The following is a 25,914-nucleotide window of genomic DNA, read 5'->3' on the forward strand; positions in this document are numbered from 1 at the left end:
CTCAAACTCATGTCCATTGAGTCGGTGATGCCATCCAACCATCTCATCCTCTGTCACCCACTTCTCCTGCCTTCTATCTTTCCTAGCATCAAGGTTTTTCCAGTGAGTCAACTCTTCGCATCAGATGGCCAAAGTATTGGAGCTTCAGCTTCAGCATCAGTCCTTCCAATTAATATTCAAGATTGATTTCCTTTAGGATTGATTGATTGGATCTCCTTGCAGTCCAAGGGATTTTAAGAGTCTTCTCCAATACCACAATTCAAAAGCATCAAGCAGACTGTGTATCAGTCAGTCAGTTCAGTCGCTCAGTCGTGTCTGACTCTTTGTGACCTCATTAATCACAGCACGCCAGGCCTCCCTGTACATCACCAACTCCCGGAGTTTACCCAAACTCATGTTCATTAAGTATATGGTATAACTGAGAAATTTCATACCCAGTCTAATCATGAAAAACTTACTTATAAGTTTGCTTTGTACTCAGAACACATTTTTGCATTGAAGCAATTTTATGGTCTTCAGAGATTTTGTACGCCAGTCCACAAAAAGCTATTCAATTCCTAGTTTCCAGTTTTGCAAGTCTCATTGTAAGTGTGTTTCTATGGAAAAGGCATTTGTCATTCTTCCTCAGAATATTAGGAACACATTTGGTTTTACTTCTAAGTATTTTCCAGAATTCTTTTGGTTACATGTGGGAATCTATTCAAATTGGCTTAGACTGTATATATATTGTAGCAATTCTGGAATTGTTTTGCTTTTTCTAGAATTGTTGGTATCTAGTATACAGTTTATTTGCCTGGGCTCAACCTGAAAAAAAATCTGTCTCCCGTGCAGCAAGAAGCTGTTAGTGCCTCTGCTCAGGCACTAACTGCTTTTGGTTTCTAATTGCTGTTTTTCAGTCTACCTCTCTGGTGTGTGGGGATGGAGGTGCCCTGTGTGTGCACAATTTACTGGTCTGCTGAAAATTTGGACAGAATTCACACTCAAATTTTGGGGCTTGCTTCTGTGGTTTCACTTTGCGTCTGGGATTCCCCGTCGACGTCTTTGGTTGCTTTGACAGTTCCATTTTCTGAAGTTATACCTCAAGCCAGTAGGGCATCTGTTTTCTGCTACTCAAACTGTGTGTGTATTGAGAAATGCATTTAGGCAAAACACGACAAACTTAGAGATTTCACCAGAAGCAGTTCTTTTTTTCTGAAGATCGATTTATGCAGTCATTGTATGTAGGTCTTCTGTTTTTAGCTATTAGAGATGCTTTGGTTCAGTTCCTAAAGCACTGTCTATTTTTCATTATTAATGTCAACTGCATGAGGTGGTTAGATAGCATCATGAACTCAATGGACATGAATCTGAGCGAACTCCAGGGGATAGTGAAGGACAGGGAAACCTGGCGTTCTGCAGTCCATGGGGTCACAAAGAGTCAGACACAACTTAACGACTGAACAGCAACAACAACAAATCAACTGCACACTCAGAGATGGCATAGACTGGGGTTCGGTTCAGGCCACATCTCTATGGCTTCATAATTTTCCCTCAATGGAGAAGAGCAGTGTAGCAATAGCACACGTAAACCAGCTCAGAGCAGAGCTTTGAGAAAGCGATCTCCCTCCACCCTTGTTGCTGGGAAAGGAGGTTACGAGATAACTGCTGTTAAAGATTTATTATAGTCATTACATTCAACAGCTACAGTAGTTTTAGTGGTTCCCAAAATATACCAGCAGTTATTGTCTGATTACTTCTCCAGATAAGTTAATTATGGGAGATTTCTGACTCTTATACAAGTCTGATTTAGGGAGAAGTTTAATTACAGCAATTTTAGTGATTTCAATAAGCTCAGCATATATTACCAGTCTCTGCAAATGGAGTAAAGGTTTTTAGCTGTGTTGAAATACACATTTAGTTTGTTTTTATTTTTCATTTCATGATTTTTAACTGTATTGTAGTCGGGGTGATACTTGAGGCACCTGCTTCTATCAGAATGGCTCTTCAGTCAGATACACCACAGGACAATAATAGCCAATTCTATGTTACCATTAAAATTCCATTCTAATGTTTCCCATTGGGCACTCAATGTTTTACAATACTCATTTCTGTAATGATTATGCCAACATGATCAGGGGAGGAAAATAAGTTTCTTAAGGAAATAACTCAGATATTGGTGTATTTTAAAATCATCATTAGGATCTAAATTTTATTGTCATTGATGGGAAATGAGACTCAGTCTTCAAATCAGAATAATCCACCATTTCGTGTGTGTATTAACGCATTGTCTATTTGTATACCAAAGCAAATTAAAGAGTGACATATAAGCCACATATGCCAAAGCTAGCTTAAAATTGAGCTTTCAAAAAATGTGCTGTGAGAAGGTAGTGCTATTGTAGTTGAATACATTCATTTATTTAAGCAACACTTCAAATTGGCAGGGTGCATTCGTTTGAAAAATGCATTACTGAAAATTATCTCAGTCTGATTACAGAGCTCTTCCCTACAGCATTTTTCATTCTCCTGATAGAATGTTAGATTGTACTGACATTTACAGCAGTAATTCTGCCATATGTTTATGTTTTTCATTAAAAAATTGAATATGTGTTGACAATAGAGAATATTAGTAATAGTGAAAATAAATCTTTTCTGTTTGTTTGGGTGATTTGATTACATTCTGCTTGGGAAGCCAGTCTGTTTATCCCTAACACCATGTCAGTCATATTTTTCTAGAATGTTCTTTCTACCTTCTCTCTCTCTACTTAGATCCTACAGTCTTCTGCTGTTATTGACACTGCACAGTACTGGCTTGGAGCAGCATAGGAGTGGTTGGAGCCTAAGGTCAGGCAGACACTCAAGAAACTTAGGCGCAAGCAGCAAGTTGAAACTAGGAGGCCAGATAGTAGGCAACAGGCAAATGTTTCTTTGGAGAAGGAAATGGCAACCCACTCCAGTATTCTTGCCTGGGAAATCCCATGAACAGAGGAGCCTGGAGGCCTACAGTCCATGGGGTCGCAAAGAGTCTGACACGACTTAGCAACTGAATGATAACAACTGTTTTGTTTTTAGATTCAAGTTAGTGTCTGATTGGAAGGACTGATGCTAAAGCTGAAACTCCAATACTTTGGCCACCTCACGCGACGAGTTGACTCACTGGAAAAAACTCTGATGCTAGGAGGGATTGGGGGCAGGAGGAGAAGGGGACAACAGAGAATGAGATGGCTGGATGGCATCACCGACTCTGTGGACATGAGTTTGAGTGAACTCCGGAAGTTGGTGATGAACAGGGAGGCCTGGCGTGCTGTGATTCATGGGGTCGCAAAGAGTCGGACACAACTGAGCAACTGAACTGAACTGAACTGAACTGAAGTGTCTGAATGTGGTTTTTGGAGGTTGAAGCCCATCACAACATTACAGGAAATAGGCAGCTATGAGTATTTTTCAGCCTGCTTTGTTGTTTAGTCGCTAAGTCATGTTCGGCTCTTTTGCAACCCCACAGACTGTAGACTATAGCAAGAATAATGGAGTGGGCTGCCATTCCCTTCTCCAGGGGATCTTTCTGAACTCAGGGGTCGAACCTGCATCACCTGCATTAGCAGGTGGATTCTTTACCTGGGAAGCCCAGTTCAGTCTGCATCTGCCTTTAAAGGAGTTACCATTTTGTTTCTTTCTTACCATGAACATTTCCCTTCTGTGTATTTAAATCCCTCTTACTAGTGTGAAGTCACTTGATCAGAACTGGAAAATTGTTGCATTTCAGCGAATGGGGTCCTTTTCCAGAAGTTTTAGTCTCAGCTCTATCCATTCTTATTGGCGTTTGATCGTGAGCTTCTTATTTGTTCTTTGATCTTGAACAAGTCTCCTAGCTGCTTGGAGCTTTTCTTCCTCCACGTATAAAATACAGAGATAATCCTGCCTGCCCCTCCTGATAGTCTGTGATAGGTCAGGTGACCATATTGCTTTGTCTCTGGTCTTGTGCTGCAGAAACAGGAGCAAGCATTGTCGTTACTTTCCCTCTTATTACTATTTTGGCTTCCTTGGTGGCTCATGTGCCTGCAATGCAGGAGACCTGGGTTCGATCCCTGGGTTGAGAAGATCCCCTGGAGGAGGGCATGGCAACCCAATCCAGTATTCTTGACCGGAGAATCCCATGGACAGAGGGCCTAGTTGGCTGGAGTCCATGGGGTTGCAAAGAGTCAGACACGACTGAGTGACTAACACTTTCACTATTTTGTTTAAAAGGTATGCTAGGGACTTCCCTGGCAGTTCAGTGGTCAAGACTTCACCTTCCAGTGTAGGAAGTGTGGGTTTGATCCCTGGGCAGTGAGCTAAGATCCCACATGCCTGGCAGTCAAAAAACCAAAACATAAAAATAAAAACAATATTGTAACCAATTCCTTAAAGATTTTAAAAATGGTATGAATAAAAAAATATCTTTTAAAAATAAATAAATAAAATGTTTGGGACCTGCAAATCCAGATGCTATTTGGTGGTGTTGAGTTGCTAAGTCGGGCTTCCCAGGTGGCGCTAGTGATAAAGAACCCACCTGCCTGTGCAAGTAGATGTAAGAGACACAGGTTCAGTCCCTGGGTCAGGAAGATCCCCTGGAGGAGGGTCCGGTAATCCACTCCAGCATTCTTGTCTGGAGAATACCACGGACAGAGGAGCCTGGCGGGCTACAGTCCCTAGGGTTGCAAAGAGTCAGACATGACTGAAGCAACTTAGCATGCACACACAGAGTCGCTAAGTCATATCCTTCTCATTTGGGACCCCACTGACTGTAGCCTACCTGGCTCCTCTGTCCATGGGTTTTCCCAGACAAGAATACTAGAGTGGGTTTCCATTTCCTGCTCGAGGGGGAATCTTCCTGACCCAAGGATCGAACCCACATCTCCTTTATTGGAAGGTGGATTCTTTGCCACTGAGCCACCTGGGAAGCCCCAGATGCTGTTTAAAACTGTTTATTTGTATACGTTCCTTTTCTAAGAGGCTCTTGTTGAATCGGATAAACTTAATCCTCTCCACCTCCCAATATATTTAATGTCTTAAGTGCAATAGGAGAATACTGATTCTTCTGGGATGTTCCTCTAAAAAGCATTTATATGTAGAAAATGAACATCTCCACGCTGATTCAGGTGTGAGAATATTGAAGAACTAGTTGAAGAATGCTACAGTGGCATCTCATTAAAAAGTAAGCTATGCTTTCTTTCTGCCTCGGGCCTTAAAGCTTTATTAACACTGCTTTGGAAAACAGCTAACTAAAAAAGCTAAATGCTTAGGGGATTTATTATAAACCTCCATCGTGTCATTAATTTCCATGTGTGCTTTAAATTGCTGGGGTAAAATAATGTATTCAGCAAGGCAGCAACTTCCTGCGTCTCCCATGTGTCCGCTTGATTGTGCTATTGGTAGCTCATTCTTTAATTAAACATGTCCAAAGATAGGATCAGCTAAAGTGTGTACTGTATAAATAGCTTGCATTCCCAGTGTGCAAGTTTAAAACCCTGGTAAAAAGAGTGCCATCTGTTAAAGCCCAAAACAGGGGGTGTGCCATTGCATGAAAATAAACTTCATGTTATTCATAAAAAGAATCACAACATAGATCCTGTTTTTCATACTGACAGTCATCTGTGATGTTTTAGAATGTCACCAACCTCCTAAGTGACAGCGTGCTGAGTGGTGCATTCTGCTAAAAAGCACAACCAGCTAGAAACAGTGAAATTAATAGATGCATTTTTATTCAAGTGAAGATAAATTTATCTGAATGTAAGTTTCATGGACAAAGGAACCTGGCGGGCTATAGTCCATGGGGTCGCAAAGACTCAGACAAGACTGAGCGATTAACATTTTCACTTTGAGATCTTCTGATCTCTGAATTTGGTATGTCTTTCTATTTAAGATCTTTTAAAATTTCTCTTAGATCTTTTACATCTCTTGTCAGATTTATTCCTAGGAATATTATATTTTTGAATGCAATTTTGAGTAGTATTAATATACAATTTGTTTTCTCATTTGTCACTGGTATAAAGGAGGAAAATCGATTTTTTTCTTTTTATACTGAACATGGATCCTGGAACCTTGTTAGACTGACCTCTATATTCCAGTATTTTTTTTTTCTAATATCTGTCAGATTTCTAGAAAGATCTTTATTTGTGTACCTCTAAATAAGGACAGTTTTCCTTCTTTGTTTTCAATCAGGATGCCTTTTCTTTCTTTATCTTGCCTGATTCAGTGACTAGAACCTCTAGCAGAATTTCAAATGGAAGTGACAAGAGTAGACATCTTTATCTTGTTCTTGATCTTTGGGGGGAAAAAGATCAGCCTTTCACCATTAAGTATGATGTTAGCTGGAAGTTTTTCACTGATGCTCTTTATCAGCTTGAGAGAGTTCCCTCTGTTTCTACATTACTGAGAACTTTGATTTGGACTGGGTTTTAGATTCAAAGACTGTTTCTGTGCCTAAAAGGACAATCATATGTTTTTTAATTTTTATTGTATTAATATTATAAATTACATTGATTTTCAAATATTAAACCAACTGTGTACACTCCTAAGATAAATCTCATAGTGCACTATCCTTTGTCTATGTTATTGGATTTACTTTGCTAAAATTTTGTTTAGAAATATTTTACATCTATGTACAAGAAGCAAATTAGTTCATAGTTTTCTCCTCATGTGATGTCTTTCCTGGTTTGGGTTTCATAGTAAGGTTGACCTTGCAGAATGAGTTGGGTAGCAATCCCTCTTCTCTGAGAATTAAGGTATTCAGTTCAGTTCAGTTCAGTCGCTCAGTTGTGTCCGACTCTCCGCGACCCCATGAATCACAGCACGCCAGGCCTCTCTGTCCATCACCAACTCCCGGAGTTCACTCAAACTCATGTCCACAGAGTCAGTGATGCCATCCAGCCATCTCATTCTCTGTCGTCCCCTTCTCCTCCCGCCCCCAACCTTTCCCAGCATCAGAGTCTTTTCCAGTGAGTCAACTCTTCGCATGAGGTGGCCAAAGTATTGGAGTTTCAGCTTTAGCATCAGTCCTTCCAATGAACACCCAGGATTGATCTCCTTTAGAATGGACTGGTTGGATCTCCTTGCAATACAAGGGACTCCCAAGAATCTTCTCCAACACCACAGTTCAAAAGCATCAATTCTTCAGCGCTCAGCTTTCTTCACAGTCCAACTCTCACCTCCATACATGACCACGGGAAAAACCATAGCCTTGACTAGACGGACCTTTGTTGGCAAAGTAATGTCTCTGCTTTTTAATATACTATCAAGGTTGGTCATAACTTTCCTTCCAAGGAGTAAGCATCTTTTAATTTCCTGGCTGCAATCAGCATCTGCAGTGATTTTGGAGCCCCAAAAAATAAAGTCTGACACTGTTTCCACTGTTTTTCCATCTGTTTCCCATGAAGTGATGGGACCAGATGCCATGATCTTTGTTTTCTGAATGTTGAGCTTCAAGCCAACCTTTTCACTCTCCTCTTTCACTTTCATCAAGAGGCTTTTGAGTTCCTCTTCACTTTCTGCCATAAGGGTGGTGTCATCTACATATCTGAGGTTATTGATATTTCTCCCAGCAATCTTGATTCCAGCTTGTGCTTCTTCCAGCCCAGCGTTTCTCATGATGTACTCTGCATATAAGTTAAATAAGCAAGGTGACAGTATACAACCTTGATGTACTCCTTTTCCTATTTGGAACCAGTCTGTTGTTCCATGTACAGTTCTGACTGTTGCTTCCTGACCTTCATACAGGTTTCTCAAGAGGCAGGTCAGGTGGTCTGGTATTCCCATCTCTTTCAGAATTTTCCACAGTTTATTATGATGTATTAATTCTTCCTTAAATGTTTGATGGAATTCACCTGAGAAATAACTGGGCCTAGAGTTTTCTTTGTGGCAAAGTTTTTAGTTATAAGTCCAATCTCTTTAACTGATATGTTATTCAAGTTATATATTTCTTCTTGAGTAACCTTTAGTAGTTTGTGTCTTTCAAGACTTATTTTTTTTAATTTATTTATTTTTAGTTGAAGGATAATTGTTTTAATGAGTTGGTTTTATTTCACCTAATTTGTTGAATTCATTGGTGTAACATTGTTCATAATATTCTCTTATCATCCTTTTAATACTGTAGAATCTGTAGTGATGTCACCAAAGTGATTCCTGATTTTGGTTGTTTATTTCTTCTCTCTTTCCTGATCAATCTGGCTGGGGTTTTATCAGTTTATTTATCTTCTCTCAAACCAACTTTAATTTTATCAATCTTATTATTTTTATTTTTTGCTTTCTAAGCTGTTGATATTTTTTCTGATCTTTACTGTTTCCTTTCTTCTACTGCTTTAGGTTTAACTTGTTCTATTTTTTAGTTTATGGTAGAAGCTTGGAAACTATTCTGTGTGCACTTGCAAAGATATGTATTTTGCTGTTGTTGGGGAAAGTGTTCTAGAAATATCAGTTAGGTCAACTTGGTTTATACTGTTATTCAAAACTTGTTTATTCTTGCTGATGTTCTCTCTACTTTTTTAGTCAGTTGTTGAATGAGCAGTATCAAGATCTCCGATGGATTTGGAGACTTTTCTGTTCTTTTTATAGCTCTGCCAGTTTTTTTAACTTTTTATTTTATTTATTTTGTATTTATTTATTTATTTTTGCAGCACATGTGCTTTTTCTAGGTGCTGTGAGCGGGGGCTGCTTTTTTTTGTGGTGCACTGGCTTCTCATTGTGGCAGCTTCTCTTGCAGAACAGGGGCTCTAGAGCACAGGCTCAGTAGTTGTGGCTCACGGGCTTGGTTACTGCATGGCATGTGGAATCTTCCTAGACCAGGGATCAAACCCATGTCCTTGCATTGGCAGGCAGATTTTTATCCACTATACTACCAAGAAAGTCCTAACTTTTTATTTTATATTTTATTGTAGTATAGCCGATTAGCAATATTGTGATCATTTCAGGTGGACATAAAGGTACTCAGCCATACTATACATGTATCCATTTTCCACAAGCTCCCCTCCCATCTTAATGTCTGAAGCAGCTGTTGGTAAGCCCATGGACCACCTTGACACTGAAGGAATCTCTGTTAAGTATAGAACACACATCATTTAGCATCTCTGAAATTTCTAATTTAACATATGGGGTCACATCTGTTAAAGGATGATTACTCTAGAAGGGGAGGGATCTACAGCTTATTAAAATAACCCTATGGGGAGACAACAGACTCTATTTAATAAGCCAGAATACTTTCTGGAGCCATTGACTGCTCCCAGCTGAATCCCACATTATTTCAATACAAGAGGCAGACTGAAAACAACTGCCCTTTATGTTTATGTGTTGTATTAGTGTCTGTCAGCGGAAAAACATTTATGTTAACTGTTTGGTTTGAGCTTTGAATATTGAACTCCTGCTGGCATGTAGTTGATATTTAATTCTCAGGAGAACAAAACCCCATTATTTCTTATTCTTGGGCTTCCCTGGTGGTTCAGACAGTAAAAGATCCGCCTGCAATCCGGGAGACCTAGGTTTGATCCCTGGATTGGGAAGATCCTCTGGAGAAGGGCATGGCAACTCACTCCAGTATTCTTGCCTGGGAAATCCCGTGGATAGAGGAGCCTGGTGGGCTATAGTCCATGGGATAGCAAAGAGTCGGGACATGACTGAACAACTAAGCACAGCACACAGGAGGCAAAGGAAGGGTCCACCTTCCTTCTTGGCTAGCAGGTAAGACCCTCTGCCCTGAGCTGCCAAGATCTACATCTTCTCCCTGGACTATGTGCCTACAAGGTAGATACAGCACATTAGAGGAAGTGTGCTCAGATTAGGCTCTTTTTGGATCAAACACAGTAATTTTCCTTTTTCACAGTGATGATACAAAGACTCCCTTCAGAAACACTTCCATGGCTGTCTGCTGATTGAGTTTCTCGACAGCAAATAACATGACCCCCTCTTGATATGAAAGCAGATTTATTTCAGACCCCAGTGTGAAGCCTAGCAATAGAATACCTTGCACAATTCCCATTTTTAAGTGAAAGAGAAAAGAACTGAGGGTCCCACCTTCATCCCCTGCAGGTGTCTGGGAGGGGCACTGGTAGATATGGGTTTGCTTTCCCTGTACCCAGCAGGAGGAATTTCATCAAAAACCCTAGTACTGGATTCTTGAAGTCTTGAATGCTTTGCTCTATTGTTTCCTTCTTTTGTGTCATGTGCCTTAATTTATAGGTTTCCTCATTGCCAGACAAATTTAGAAGTTTCTCTTTTTACATGGAAATCCATCATTGATTTTTGAGAGAAAAGCAAAATTACCTCCCAATTATAACATAAGAAGATTAAAATGTGCTGTGGAGTCTGTCTTGGTTTAACTAGTTAACATGAATAATACTGCCATAAAGCATTACATGATTATTTCAGCTTCAAGCTGCATCTCAGAGAACACGTTTTTCTTCAATGTCTTATTTTGGGTTTACATCTCTTTCCCTTAAATCATTTTGCATTTTAGATTATTTTTCATTCAGTTCCACCTTTGGATACCTATATATTTTATGTAGTCCTACTTGAAAACACATAGTAGGCTTTAGGAAGCAAGGCAAGTATTTGTAGTTGTTGTATAGTCGCTGAGTCATGTCCAACTCTTTGTGGACTGTAGCCCACCAGGCTCCTCTGTCCATTGATTTTCCCAGGCAGGAATACTAGAGTGAGTTGCCATTTCCTCCCCCAGGGAATCTTCCCGACTCAGGGATTGAAGCTGCATCTCCTGCATTGGCAGGTGAATTCTTTACCACAGGGCTACCTGGGAAGCCAAAGAAAGTGTAGTTGAGCTGTAATTACCTTGTCCTTTGTTGACCCAGGAAATACACACTGGATTTTTTCAGGCAAAATTATGACTTGCCCAAAATCTCTGCTAGGGAAATGTTTGACTGTAGAGCAAATCTTGTATCTTAAAAAAAAATAATTCCTCAAACATTTTTCTAATAAGGTAGGTCCAACAAATCTCCCATTTAATTAAAGAGCATTATTTTAAAGGAAATGAAAAAAGAGAGTATTGTAGATGGGAGCCATTTATGATGTTTTATGTTCCTTTATAGTTGAGATCCAACCAGTCCATTCTAAAGGAGATCAATCCTGGGTGTTCATTGGAAGGACTGATGCTAAAGCTGAAACTCCAATACTTTGGCCACCTCATGCAACGAGTTGACTCACTGGAAAAGACTCTGATGCTAGGAAAGGTTGGGGGAGGGAGGAGACGGGGACGACAGAGAATGAGATGGCTGGATGGCATCACCAACTCTGTGACATGAGTCTGAGTGAACTCCGGGAGTTGGTGATGGACAGGGAGGCCTGGCGTGCTGTGATTAATGGGGTCGCGGAGAGTCGGACACGACTGATCGACTGAACTGAACTGACTGAACTGATAGTTGGTAGGCAGGGGAGTCAGACATTATTTCCATTTCATGGAATTGAGACCAAGCAAGTTGTCTAAAAATGGCACGACTGAGGCTCACACCCTGGCCTCCAGACACCATTTCCGGTGACCTTGCTGCTTTGCCAGGTGTTTCTGAGTAATGTGAACATGCTCGGTCTTTGAGACACAAGATGAAGGAAAATCACTGTGATTATTTCACTGCCTTTATCCTCTGAGACAAATAGTATAAAATTCAACTACTTCCTTACACAACATAATAACTTACACTAATACTTGATTCCACTCTGTCATCACTCTCCAAGCACGTTGAACACCCTGGTTTCTTAACTTTGGGGTCAGATGTCAGGTTGACAACAAAAGAGTCAAAAGCGTAGACGGTGGAGTCAAGACAACCCGAGACTCCAGTCTTGGCTCCTCCTGTTGACAGTTTGTACATCCTGGGTTAGTTGCCCATGTCTAGCAAAGTAAGTGATCAATGAATGTCAACTACCAATATCAGCAAGTAATTTGACAAGGCATTAAGCAGTGACTCAGATTATAAAAGCAAGCTGCTCAGTGAAGTTTGTATGTTCTAGTAAAATCAGCTGAACTTTGCAGTCCAAGAGCTTACTAGTTAATTGTGTCTAGTATTCTGCCATTATGTTCTAAATTCTAAATATATGGAAAAACTAAAATAAATAAATATTAGTATTCTCTACAAAACCTGCAGTGGGGTTTGTCTTGCACATACGTTGTGTCTGTCTTGTACCTTCCTTCTGCGTCCCCTCTTTAGTTCTTTCTTGACACTCTTTGAACTCTTTATAAAGCCAGGTACTTTTATTCTTAATTTATTCTCCATCTTGTGTGTTCTAAGTCACTTCAGTTGTGTCAGACTCTTTGTGACCCTATAGACTGGAGCCTGCCATGGGATCCTTCAGGCAAGAATACTGGAGTGGGTTGCCGTGCCCTCCTCAAGGGCCTCTTCCCAACCCAGGGATTGAACCTGTGTCTCCTGCAGCTCCTGCATTGCAGGCAGATTCTTTGCCACTGAGCCACCAGGGAAGCCCATTCTCAATCTTGAGGCTTCCCCAGTGGCTCAGTGGTAAAGAATCCACCTGCAATGCAGGAAATAGTTGCTATGCCCAAGTTACAAATTGACATTATCCTATCCACTTCTGGAATATCCTTTTTTATTGAGCTATAGAGTTAACATATAAATTGCATTCAGGTGTGCACCACAGTGACCTGGTATTTTTTATACATGATGAAATGATCATCAGGTCTAGTTACCACCTGTCATCATACCAAGTTGTTACAGTATTATTGACTGTATTCCCTATGTGACATGCCATACCAAGTTGTTATAATACTGTTGATGGCATTCCCTATGTGATGTGCCATCCCCGTTACTAATTTATTTCAGAGGTGGAAGTTCTTCTCTCCCTTTTTCACCTGTTCCTAACCTTTGCCCCCCTATCAACCACCAGTTTGTTCTCTGTATCTATGAGTCTGTTTCTGCCTTATTTTGTTTGTTCATTTGTTTCATTTTTTAGATTCCACCTATAAGTGACATCATACAGTATTTGTCCTTCTGTGTCTGACTTATTTCACTTAATGTTATAACCTCTCAGTCAGTCAGTCCTTGGACTGCAAGGAGATCCAACCAGTCCATCCTAAAGGAGATCAGTCCTGGGTGTTCATTGGAAGGACTGATGCTAAAACTGAAACTCCAATACTTTGGCCACCTCATGCGAAGAGTTGGCTCACTGGAAAAGATTCTGATGCTGGGAGGGATTGGGGGCAGGAGGAGAAGGGGACGACAGAGGATGGGATGGCTGGATGGGATCACCGACTCGATGGACATGAGTTTGAGTGAACTCCAGGAGTTGGTGATGGACAGGGAGGCCTGGCGTGCTGTGCTTCATGGGGTCGCAGAGTCGGATACGGTTGAGCCTCTAGGTCCATCTGTATTGTCATAAATGGCAAGATTTCATGACTATCCTGATTTATTCACACGTGTGTGTATTTATATATGTTCAGAAACATTTGTTGAAGACTTTTTGTGGGACTGGCCGTGTGCTTTGCTGAAAATAAATTATGAGGAAGACACAGTTCTTTCCTCACAAAAATAAACAATCCATCAGGATGGGGGTGGTGTGGGGAAGTGAGTGTACATTGTACATAACCATATGGCCAACTTAAACACAGCCTGAAACTTTACTATTTAGAGAAACAAAGTGTTATATGAGCACAGAAGAGAAAGGGTGTGTGTGTGTGTGTGTTTTATGAAGATATTTTTAGATGACTTGATAGAGGAAACAGCATTTAAACTGGGTCCCCAAAGTTGAAGCAGAGTATTCTTTGGGAGTAGAGGGAAGGGTTTTCCAGCTTAAACCATCAAAAAACCATGAGAAAAATCTTGGAAGTGTCAAAAGTTTATGTGAAATTTGATAGTCTGTGTAAAAGGAATATAAACTGCTTTGCAGGTAGAGTACGAGGAGGTGAAAACAGAGTGACTAGGAGTCAATGTGTGGCTTCCCTACTGGCTCAGTAGTAAAGAATCTGCCTGCCAATGCAGGAGACTCAAGTTTGATCCCTGGCTCGAGAAGATCCCCTGGAGAAGGGAATGGCAATTCACTCCAGTATTCTTGCCTGGAGAATCCCATGGACAGAAGAGCCTTGAGGGCTACAGTCCATGGAGTTGGACAAGACCTAGCAACTAAACCACCACCAGGACTCAATTTGTGAAAGGCAGTTAAGGTTCTCGGAAATGATTATAGAGTTATTTCAGGATGTATTTTTCTTGACCAAATGCAGCATTTCAGATGGGTCTTGAGTTGGTGGGAGAAACTCTTACCCTCTCTCTTTTTCAGAGTGACGTTAAGCAAGGGCCTTAATCAGCAGGACAGTACAGATGGCAGCTCCTGGCTGAGCAGACACTTTGAACCAACCTCACATCCTCCATCTGGGTGGAGTGGGGCTATAGCTGTCTGCATTTTGTCTCGCGTGGTTTCCAACGGTTCATTCTAGCTCTGCACCTCTTAGAGTTGGGGTGGAATTTTCTCTCTTCAAAACTGAAACACCCCAAACATTCATTTCAGGGCTCGTCTTGCTCTGAAAGCGGACTCTGTGTCACTAAGGCTACATTTCTGGATTTGGGGAGAAGGCAAGTCCATGTCTGGGATCCCTGAGGATGATCTCTACTGTCAGGAAATTCTGGAAAAGCCCAGACTCCCATTATAAGAGCTTTCATGTATATTGCTATTTCTTTACTCTACCCCAGTAGAATATTGGGCACCTACTGATCCGGGAGATTATCTTTCACTGTCATATCTTTTTGCCTTTTCAAACTGTTCATGGGATTCTCAAGGCAAGAAATACTGAAGTGGTTTTCCACTCCCTTCTCCAGTGGACCGCGTTTAGTTCAATGAGTCAGACATAACTTAGCGACTGAACACCAACATGGGTATTGTACCAAACCCCAGCATGCAAGAAGGAGATATTTAGTCTTTGACTTACAAGAAAAATAGCTAATGGTGAAAATACAGCTTCCCAAACTTGTGACTGGTTTACAAAATAAATACTCTTTCCTCTGCTCAGAATGCTACGTTTACTTGCGTATGTACTTTAATTCTCCATTTCCCCAGGAAGCTTTCTCTGCTGGTTCACAAAAAACTTAGCACTACTCCTAGTTCACCCTTATAAATATCCTCCTTCCTCGAAACATTCGTTATCTGTTTACAGCTTTCTCCCCAGTATGACTGTGGTCTCACATACCATAGTAGGAAAACACCTTCTTCCATAGACCAAGTGGAATGGAAGGGAGTCAGTGTTTAATTTTAACGTAAACTACATGTGTACATGTTAATCTTTTTGTGTGCATTTAGTTATATTTTTAATGTTTCTTCTTTTTCATTTCATTTGCTCTTAATGTTTCAACCACAGTAAGGAAAGTCAGGATTTGAAATGAAACTGGTCATTTTTTTTTTCCCTTCTTTATGGTTTTAGGAAAGGATAAAAGACTTGTAATGACTGATGCTAAAGCTGAAACTGCAATACTTTGGCCACCTCATGTGACAAGTTGACTCACTGGAAAAGACTCTGATGTTGGGAAAGGTTGGGGGCGGGAGGAGATTGGGACGACCGAGAATGAGATGGCTGGGTGGCATCACCGACTCTGTGGACATGAGTTTGAGTGAACTCCGGGAGTTGGTGATGGACTGGGAGGCCTGGCGTGCTGTGATTCATGGGGTCGCGGAGAGTCGGACACGACTGAGCGACTGAACTGAACTGATGGAAGTGACCTCCCCTGCCCCTCACCCCACGAAAAAATACGAAGTTTAATAAAACTATATAGATAGACAGCTGCTTCCTAAACCATTTTGTGCTGTGCTTAGTCACTCAGTCATGTCCAACTCTTTGCAACCCCATGGACTGGAGGCCACCAGGCTCCTCTATCCATGGGATTCTCCAGGCAAGAATACTGGAGTGGGTTGCCATTTCCTCCTCCAGGGGATCTTCCTAATCCAGGGATCAAACCCAGGTCTCCCGCATTGCAGACAGACTCTTTACCATCTGAGTTACGAGGGAAGTCACAAACCATTTAAAAATCCAAATTTAGCAAAATGAACAACCTGGCTCAATACTTCTGGGTCTGCTTTGAAAGATAATTTTACATGGTTTAAATCAACTGGAAATTAGAAGTGCAAGATTTGTTCAAAGAGACCTTAAGAGACCCCGCTCAAGTCACTTATTTGTCAACAAGAACACCAAGACCCAAAAAGACTGGGAGAGTCTGCCCTGTCCCAACACAAATCCTGAGAATCCACTGCTATTTCTGTAGTGAGACCAACGTGCTTCCCAGAACAAGAAGGAACAGATCTGTCTGTGGTTGTTTTCTTTTGTTTTGTTTTGTTTTACAACTGGGAAGATTGCCTTAGGTTTTCTATACGCTTAAACATATTCATGATAGAAATAAACTCGAATTTCAGAGGGAGGAGCAATATTGGCAGCTACTCGAGAGGAAGATATAGGAAAAGATGGGTCAAACTGATTTGGTAACAAGTGCTTTGAGATTTCTAACATTCTATTTTTTTGTGATATATTGAGTATAGTATGGCTATTCAACAAACATTTTAAATTAATTTTTTAATTTATTTTTAATTGAAGGATAATTGCTTTACTATATTGGTTTGATTTCTGACATACGTCAACATGAATTAGACATAGGTGTACATATGTCCCCTCCCTCTTGAACCTCCCTCCCACCTCCCACCCTTTTCTACCCTTAGGTTGTTGCAGAGCCCCAGTCTGAGTTCCCTGAGTCACACAGCAAATTTCCATTGGCTATCTATTTTATATATGGTAGCATGTATGCAATGGCAAGCCACTCCAGTACTCTTGCCTAGAAAATCCCATGGATGGAGGAGCCTAGTAGGCTGCAGTCCGTGCGGTCGCTAAGGGTCGGACACGACTGAGCGACTTCGCTTTCACTTTTCATTTTCACACATTGGAGAAGGAGATGGCAACCCACTCCAGTGTTCTTGCCTGGAGAATCCCAGGGACGGGGGAGCCTGGTGGGCTTCCATCTATGGGGTCACACAGAGTCGGACACGACTGAAGTGACTTAGCAGCTTAGCAGCATGTATGCATATTTTACTGTTAACTATTTTGGCTGTCCTAAGCTGCCGATAGTTTTTCCCCCCATAATGAGTAAGCTTTGTGTTAACTTTAACTGTACAACATGGGCAACGTACTTGGAAAAAGTGCTGTTGCCTGCAGTTAAACCCTCTGCACACCAGGCTTTCCTGGTCCTGCTGTCATTCTGCTGACCAACACTTCTACAAAACCAAAGTGAGCAATTGAGAGACATAGATCACTGGTGGGTGATATGACAATAACTCCCACCACTTATAAATCCCCATCTCAGTCAAGTGTCAGCTCATTTCCCGTGTCCTCAGCATGAATGCTCACACAGTATGATATGCCATTGAAAGTTCCCATTGGCCACTATTTTACAGTCTCTGCCTTAAACATATTTTTCAACAACAGGGGACCTCGGGGTTTGGGGAGAGGAGAAGAGAAAGGTGGAATAAACAAATTGAAAAGGATAGCAACTTTAAAAAATATAGAAGGAATGATACATGTACCAAATCTTCTTTATCTATTCCTCTGTTGATAGACATTAGGGTTGCTTCCATATTTTGACTATTGTAAATTGTGCTTCAGTGAACATCAGAATGCATGTATCTTTTTGAACTCTGGTTTTCTTTGGGTATATGCCTGGGAGTTATATATAATGGAATATTACAGTCATGAAAAAAAACAAGATAATGCCATTTGAAACATCATAGATAGACCTAGAGATTGTCATACTAAGTGAAGCAAGTCAGACAGACACAGAAAGACAAATATCTGATATTGCTTATATGTGGAATCTAAACAAAAAGGTACAAGTGAACTTACTGACAAAATAGAAGCAGAGTCACAGGTGTAGAAAACAGACTTATGCCCACCAAGAGGAAAAGGGGGAGGGATAAACTGGGATATTGGGATTGACGTGTGCACACTATGTCTATTATTTATTAGTTATTTGTAGATAAAATAAATAACTCATGAGAGCCTACTGTGTAGCACAGGGAGCTAACTTTACTCAGTACTCTGCAATGGCTTGTGTGGGAAAAGAATCTTAAAAATAATGGATATGTGTATACGTATAACTGATTCACTTTGCAGTACACCTGAAACTAATACAAGATTGTAAATCAACTATACTCCAATAGAAATTTAAAATATATATTACAAGGAATAAAAATAATAAGTGATCAAAGTGTCAGCCTTATTATTGCTGCTGCTGCTACTGCTGCTAAGTCGCTTCAGTCGTGCCCGACTCTGTGCGACCCCATAGACAGCAGCCCACCAGCCTCCCCCGTCCCTGGGATTCTCCAGGCAAGAACACTGGAGTGGGTTGCAATTTCCTTCTCCAATGCATGAAAGTGAAAAGTGAAAGTGAAGCCGCTCAGTTGTGTCCAACTCTTAGCGACCCCATGGACTGCAGCCCACCAGGCTCCTCCATCCATGGGATTCTCCAGGCAAAAATACTGGAGTGGGTTGCCATTGCCTTCTCCACAGCCTTATTACTGATGAAAGCCAAATTGAAGAATGGACTTAAATGAGCAGGAGTGACAGGTGTCGTAACCCTGAACCCCAGAACTGGATCTGTCCACTCGCTCCAGGCATCGTGGAGCAGCCCTGGTTCTGCCATGTGTGCCCCCTCCCTGGAGCATGCGCTGCCAGCCCAGCACAATAGAGGCACATGTGCTAGAGGAAGGGAAGGGGTGGGCCCAAGCTACACTAGCTTGTCGCTTCCCCCAAGCTCAGTAATCAGATCAGTCACACCACTTTCCCTGTGGGGAGAGGCAGGAGGCTAAGGTTTTTAGGAAACTTCCTTCCTTTTGGAAACCATTCGACTGGGACACATAGGTGAGAGAGGGGAGATGTTGGAGGACAGATGGAACAAAAAGTGCCCACTGAACTGAGAAGGCATTTTGAGACCAAAAAACGATGCAGGAGGCTCCGTGTAAGATCCATTTATTATAGGGTAACTTCCTCACAGGGTGGGACTGGGCAGAAAATGATCTGGAAGCATTCGCAGTGGCTATGGCCACTGGGACGATTTGATGGTTAACCTGGAGTGTGGGTGCTTGGAAATACGGCCCATATTCCCAAGTCAAGATTTATGAGTGAGTAATAGCTTCCCAGGTGGCACAGTGGTAAAGAATCCACCTGCCAATGCGAGAGATGTGGGTTTGATCCCTGGGTTGGGAAGATCCCCTGGAGGAGGAAATAGCAGTCCACTCCAGTATTCTTGCCTGGAAGATCCTTTGGACAGAGCAACCTGGCAAGCTACAGTTTTATGGTTTGGAAAGAGACCAAGTATACATGTTATTATATTAAAAGTCCCATATAATATGGGGAAGAACCACGAAAAAAATGATGTATGCATTGTGCTGAGGACTTCACTCATGTAATAGAGAGGAAAAAGAACAGAGTGCTTGCATGGGTGATGTGTGGAATGAATGTGGTTTTGAGCTGATTATTAAAGGAGGGGTATATTTTTCTTCTTTTAAAAAAATTTATTATTGGCATATAATTGATGTACAATATTATGTTAGTTTCTACCGTACAGCAAAGTGAATCAGCTATATATACACACATCTATCCTGTCCCTGTGCAGCTTCCCTTCCTCACCCAACCCCACCCCTCTAGTCATCACAGAGCACCAGTCTAAGCTCCCTGAACTTTCTAGCAGCTTCCCACTAGCTATCTATTTTACATGGTAGTGTCTATATGTCAATGCTGTTCTCCCTATTCGTCCCACCCCCCTTCCTTTTCCAATGAAAAGGAATAAGTCATTTTACTTGGAGAAATTAGCCTCAGAAATGACACAGAGCTTATTCGTGGGGTGGTCCCTTCTGGCTAAAGTGTGGAATATGCTGGAATTTAGGTCCTGGATGCAACAGAAGGGTCTTGAGTCCTCAACTGAGAAATCCTGCTCACTTGAGTCCTTTTGAGAGTAGTTTCCTACTTTTACCTGATCGGAAACATTATAGGTGTTCAAAGATGGTTATAAGTGGTATCTTTGGGACTTAACCAAGGAGTTGATTAAAAGAGTTCAGAAATCATACCTTCCATTTCATTCCAGAAATTAGGTCACTCTCCTGAGAGTTTCAGGGTATCAGTATTCACCCAGAATCCCAAGAACACCTTGGAGCATGTGGGTTCAAGGGTCTAGGCTGTGTCCCTGTGCTTGGCATTTACTGCCTGGGTCAACCCGGGGGTGAGGAGAGCCTTGTAGGAAGTTGAATTAGGAACTGCTCCTCCAGTTCCAATTGGCTTGTGACCAATGCTGGATTTCTTACTACTTTTATAAATCACTATTCGCTGTAACTATTTCTAGACAAAAAATAAAATTAAAATTATAAAACTCTTTTTTCTTTCAGTGAAGAAAAAGAAGCCTAAACTATTAAATAAATTTGATAAGACTATTAAAGCTGAGCTTGATGCTGCAGAAAAACTCCGTAAAAGGGTAGGTCGATGGTCTATTTTTCATAGAAACATGTGACTGTTTCATTGTTAAGTAAACTCAGGCATTACCTTTGGTTTGTTTTTGAAAAACGCTGTAAGAGAAACAACCTTTGAATAGAATGGGTTTTTCCCCAGGCGCATCAGTGTTCCACGTGGAATGAATCAAATGAAAAGAAAAACTGTAGCTGTAATGGCCAGATAGAAACAGAACTTCACCTTCAGGCCAGTCAGTTGGGGAGTCAGCCCCTTCCATCACCATCTAGTTGTGTGGCTTTGGGGAAATCACTTGGTCATTCTGAGTCTCTGTTTCCTTGTGTTAAAAAATAAGAATAATATGTACTTACTTCTTCCTTGATTTTTTATAAAGATCCAATGAGATAAGCAAATAGATGAGGAAAAAGTGGAAGCAGTGACAGATTCTATTTTCTTGGGCTCCAAAATCACTGTGGATGGTGCCTGTAGCCACAAAATTAAAAGACACTTTCTCCTTGGAAGAAAAGCTATGACAAACCTGGACAGCATATTACAATGCAGAGACATCACTTGGCTGACAATGGTTTTTCCAGTAGTCATGTACAGTTCTGAGAGTTGGACCATAAGAAGGTGGAGGGCCAAAGAATTGATGCTTTTGAATTGTTGTTCTGGAAAAGACTCTGAGAGTCCCTTGGACTGCAAGGAGATCAAACCAGTCAATCCTAAAGGAAATTAACCATGACTATTCATTGGAAGGACTGATGCTTTAGCTCCATTACTTTGGCCACCTGATGGGAAGAACATTGGGAAAGATCCTGAAGCTGAAAAAGAGTGAGGGTAGGAGGAGAAGGGGGTGACAGTGGATGAGATGGTTGGGTGGCATCACTGACTCAATGGACATTAGTTTGAGGAAGCTCTTGGGAGATGGTGATGGACAGTGAAGCCTGGTGTGCTGCAGTCCACGGAGGTCACGAAACAATCGGACACAACTTAGTGACTATACAATGAACAATGAGATAAAAGATTTTTAAAAAAAGCATCAGTACTGCCAAGCAGCATACAAGTAAGGGTTTTCATTTTAAAGCACCTTGATGCAAAAAGAAAAAGTAAGTTAGTCTAATACTTAGGATAGTTACTATTAGGTGAAATGATTTTAGATTTAAGATTCTTCTCACTTTGGGTTAAACTCTCATAGCTCTAATTCCCAGGGTGACTATTTTATATTTTGCTTTGTCATCAGTTAATTCAAAACCTTATTTGCATTTGTTCCTGGATATTACAGGTTTTGAAAACAGGGAATTAACAGAAGATTGAAGTTATCTGTTCTCCCAACTCAGTCATGTTCATCTAATTACCATGCCCAATATTTATTATAATGTATTTAATGACATCTTCACTTAATCATCTGTAGGCATACCTCATTTTATTGTGCTTCACTTTCTTGTTCTTCGTGGATATTGCATTCTTTTTTTCAAATTAAAGGTTTTTGGCAGCCCTGTGGCAAACAGGCCTACCAGTGCCATTTTTTCAACCTCATTTGCTCACTTCGTGTCTCTCTGTCACATTTTGGTAATTCTCAAAATAATTTCAAGCTCTCCACCAGCCAAAAGATTATGACTTGCTGAAGGCTCAGATGATGATCAACATTTTTTAGCAAGAAAGTGTTTTTAATTCAAGTGTGTGCATTGTTTTTTAGACATTAACGCTATTGCATACTGCATAGACCATGGTATGATGTAGAGTCTGAGTCACGCAGTCATGTCCAGCTCTTTGCGACCCCATGGACTGTAGCCCACCAGGCTCCTCTGTCCATGGAATTCTCCAGGCCAGAATACTGAAGTAGGTAGCCATTCCTTTCTCCAGGAGATCTTCCCAACCCAGGGATTGAACCCAGGTCTCCCACATTGCAGGCAGATTCTTTACCGTCTGAGCCACTAGGGAAGCCTGGTTATATACATAGCCTTTAAATGTAATGGAAAAAAAAGATATTCATGGGGACTTGCTTTATTGCAGTATTTGCTTTATTGTGGTAATCTAGAAACAAACCCGCAAGATCTGCAAGGTTTGCCTCTACTTGTCTCTTGTGAAAATTTCTGTCTTGGTTCTGTATTTGAATTTATACCTTGTGTAATACCACTGATTTTCCTGTAATGTGGTTTTTAATCAGTAGATATTGAGACATTGACTGCAAAAAAAAAAAAAAGTAATAGGGGATTGTCATAGTTAAAAAACAACAATAAAAACATCCAAGTTAGACATTGAAGTGGGACAAAAATGTGCTTCTCACACATCTTTTGGAAAAGTCCCAAACAAGCATGAAGATGTCTGTAGCTAGCAAATGGCAAGGTTCCTAAACCGAAGCCTGGCTCACCCTCATCAGCAGTCGATACAAATGCAGTAATTTCAGAGAATATTACAGCCCAAGTCTTTGTTCACTAAATTAACATTGGATGATTTCTGTGTCTATCACATTTAACTTTGTAAAATGAGGCCAGCTATTCTTTGTTGAAATTTTGCATTTCTTACTAGGAATGAGGCAGGAATCTTCTTTTCCTATCACCCTATTTGGCATTCTCTACTTTCTCTTGAGATGGCTGGATGGCATCACCGACTCTGTGGACATGAGTTTGAGTGACCTCCGGGAGTTGATGATGGATAGGGAGGCCTGGCGTGCTGTGATTCATGGGGTCGCGGAGAGTCGGACACGACTGAGCGACTGAACCGAACCGAACCGAACCGAACTTTCTCTGTGCTGTATGTCCTTAGTGAAAAATGAGGGGGGTACCTATTTCACGGGTGATTTTAGGGATAAAGAATAAATGAACAGCTTTCAGTTCAGTTGAGTCGCTCAGTCGTGTCTGACTCTTTGCGACCCCATGAATCACAGCACGCCAGGCCTCCCTGTCCATCACCAACTCCCGGAGTTCACTCAAACACATGTCCATCAAGTCGGTGATGCCATCCAGCCATCTCATTCTCTGTCGTCCCCTTCTCCTCCCACCCCCAATCCCTCCTAGCATCAGAGTCTTTTCCAGTGAGTCAACTCTTCGCATGAGGTGGCCAAAGTATTGGAGTTTCAGCTTTAGCATCAGTCCTTCCAATGAACACCCAGGATTGATCTCCTTTAGAATGGATTGGTTGGATCTCCTTGCAGTCCAAGGGACTCTCAAGAGTCTTCTCCAGCACCACAGTTCAAACGCAGAGAAGGATTTTTGTATAATGATAATGAATGGTAGAGAAGGGCTCAGTTATCAAGGGGCAGGTAAGTCAGTGAAACATAAAAGTGCTGGGACAATTCATGGGGTGTTCTCCTCTGGCCCTTGCTTATTTGCAGAAATTATGATGCTATCCTCAAGAAGCACCATGGATCTGTAACAAAAAAGAGGAAGAAGTGGCTACAGAGGCAATTCTTGCTTCTGAAACAATAGGGAGCCATGTTATGAACTGAATCATCAGTGGAATTAAGTTTTTTAGGGTTGTTTTTATAGCTGGTGTTTTCAAATAATGCAACAGACTCCCCTGGATCACTGTGTCCCTGAGGCATGCTCTTGTCAGAGGAGGCCCAGTCTCAGGTCACACCCTTGCTTCAGATACTATGTGACGTGAATGTGTGAGTCACTTTCTATTTCCTCCAAAAATGCACAAATCATATTTCAATCGTTGATTTTTAAAAAATAACATGTATTGTTTAAAACTCCTCCTTATGCCCCAGAAAAAGGATTGGAAATGATAGACTGAAATATTCATTCATTTGTTGGAATCATAAAAATGGAAAGAAGGGAAAACTTAATAAAGCCAAAAGTTCAACACATGAAAAATTCACACTGTAGGCTCTAAACAGGGCTAGGAATGATGTCAACTGTGGGCTGAGTAAGGCAGGGGCATGGATCACACCGTCAGATGAATAGTGGTCCTCCGAAGAGCTGCTCTGTGTCAAGTCCAGAGAGAATGTCCTGCTGTAGATCTGCATCAAGGACCCAGTGATGGATAGCTCAGCCTCCTCCCTAACATTGCACCCGCTGATGCTTTTTGGTTTTTTAATTTATTTATTTTGATTGAGTTATAGTTGATTTACAGTGTTGTTTTGGTTTTGTGTATACAGCAAAGTGTTTTAGTTATGCATGTGTGCTCAGTCATGTCCCATTCTCTGCGACCCCCATGGACTGCAGCCTGCTAGGCTCCTCTGTTCATGGGATTCTCCAGACAAGAATACTGGGGTGGGTTGCCATTTCCTCCTCCAAGGGATCTTTCCAACCCAGGTATCAAATCTGTATCTCCTCCGCCTCCTGCATTAGCAGGCATATTCTTTACCACTGTGCCATTTGGGAAGCCCGTTTCAGTTGTAAATACTTACATATCTATTTTTTTCAGACTCTTTTCCCTTATAATTATTGTAAAATACTGAACATAGTTCCCTGTGCTGTACAGTAGGGCCTCATCAACTCTTTTCTTTTAGAAGATGCCAGTGAGTCAATGGAGAAGTAATTAAGAGAAATAGAAAATCTCAGTGAATCCACCCCAGGGATGAATTCTAAACTTAATGAATAGAATTTAGGGAGAAACAGAATTTTTATATATCTTCAACATGTATCTTCCAAAATATTCATTAATTACAAAGCAAAAACTAGTAAATTTGTAGTACATCCATGGATCCTAAGTGACCTCTATGGGCTATGTCTTAATGCTCTGCAAGGCAGTCCACTGGCCTTAAGCCAAAACAGGCTGGGGGTGGAGTGATAGGGGCAAGTACCTATCTCTCCAGTGAATGGTCTTGGTCCTAAGATCATATATAAGCTGTGTTGAATAACAGATGATTTTTTACGCAAGTCTTCATGAGCATTCTATCTTGTAGTTGAGTTTATTAAGAATTGTGTAATGGTGTCAGGAGCTTTATTCTCCAGTAAGAACCTGGGGAAGGGAAATTTTTTCCAGACTAACTTCAAACACATTTACTTTGCCCGAGAGCTGAGGGGAGGGCAGGGCTGATGGTCCCTTAGGAAAGGCACGGAGCGTCTGTGTGAAGGGATCCAGAGATGCCTAGAACAGAGCCAGTGTGTTCCATTATTTATATAACCTTGATGGCCAACTAAGGGAGTGTTAGCTGGAAAAAATACTTAAGCAGACTTGTTATGAATATTGTTAATCCTATGCTTGAAATCTGGAGATGGTACATTTAGCATGATTTTCACAAAAATAGCTCCCAAGTTTGCAATTTAAGTTGTGTAGGGCATGTAATAGGCTGAAAATTTCCCCCCCAACCCCTCAAAGATATCATGTCCTAATCTCTTGAATCTGTAAATGTTACTGCATTTGGAGAAAGGGGCTTTCCAGATAGGATTAAAGGGTCTAAGACGGGATTATCCTGGGTTATCTAGCTGCTGCTGCTACTGCTGCTAAGTCACTTCAGTCGTGTCCGACTCTGTGTGACCCCATAGATGGAAGCCCACCAGGCTACCCCGTCCCTGGGATTCTCCAGGCAAGAACACTGGAGT

The 25,914-nt window shown here is 41.3% G+C and overlaps 1 protein-coding gene across 8 annotated transcripts in view; it reads left to right on the plus strand.

The window, feature by feature from the left end:
- ASPH (aspartate beta-hydroxylase) overlaps window positions 1-25,914 on the plus strand; it is a 183,100-nt gene that overhangs the window by 101,216 nt on the left and 55,970 nt on the right. For all 8 annotated transcript variants that reach the window (XM_088844454.1, XM_055432550.2, XM_055432548.2 and 5 more), the window contains one exon: window positions 20,365-20,450. In XM_088844454.1, coding sequence (XP_088700580.1) covers window positions 20,365-20,450 — 86 coding nt within the window. The remainder of the gene's footprint in view (window positions 1-20,364; window positions 20,451-25,914) is intronic.

Source organism: Moschus berezovskii, chromosome 16, assembly GCF_049115385.1.
Source record: "Moschus berezovskii isolate FMDL1 chromosome 16, NW_MosBer_1.0, whole genome shotgun sequence".
NCBI classification, from domain to species: domain Eukaryota; kingdom Metazoa; phylum Chordata; class Mammalia; order Artiodactyla; family Moschidae; genus Moschus; species Moschus berezovskii.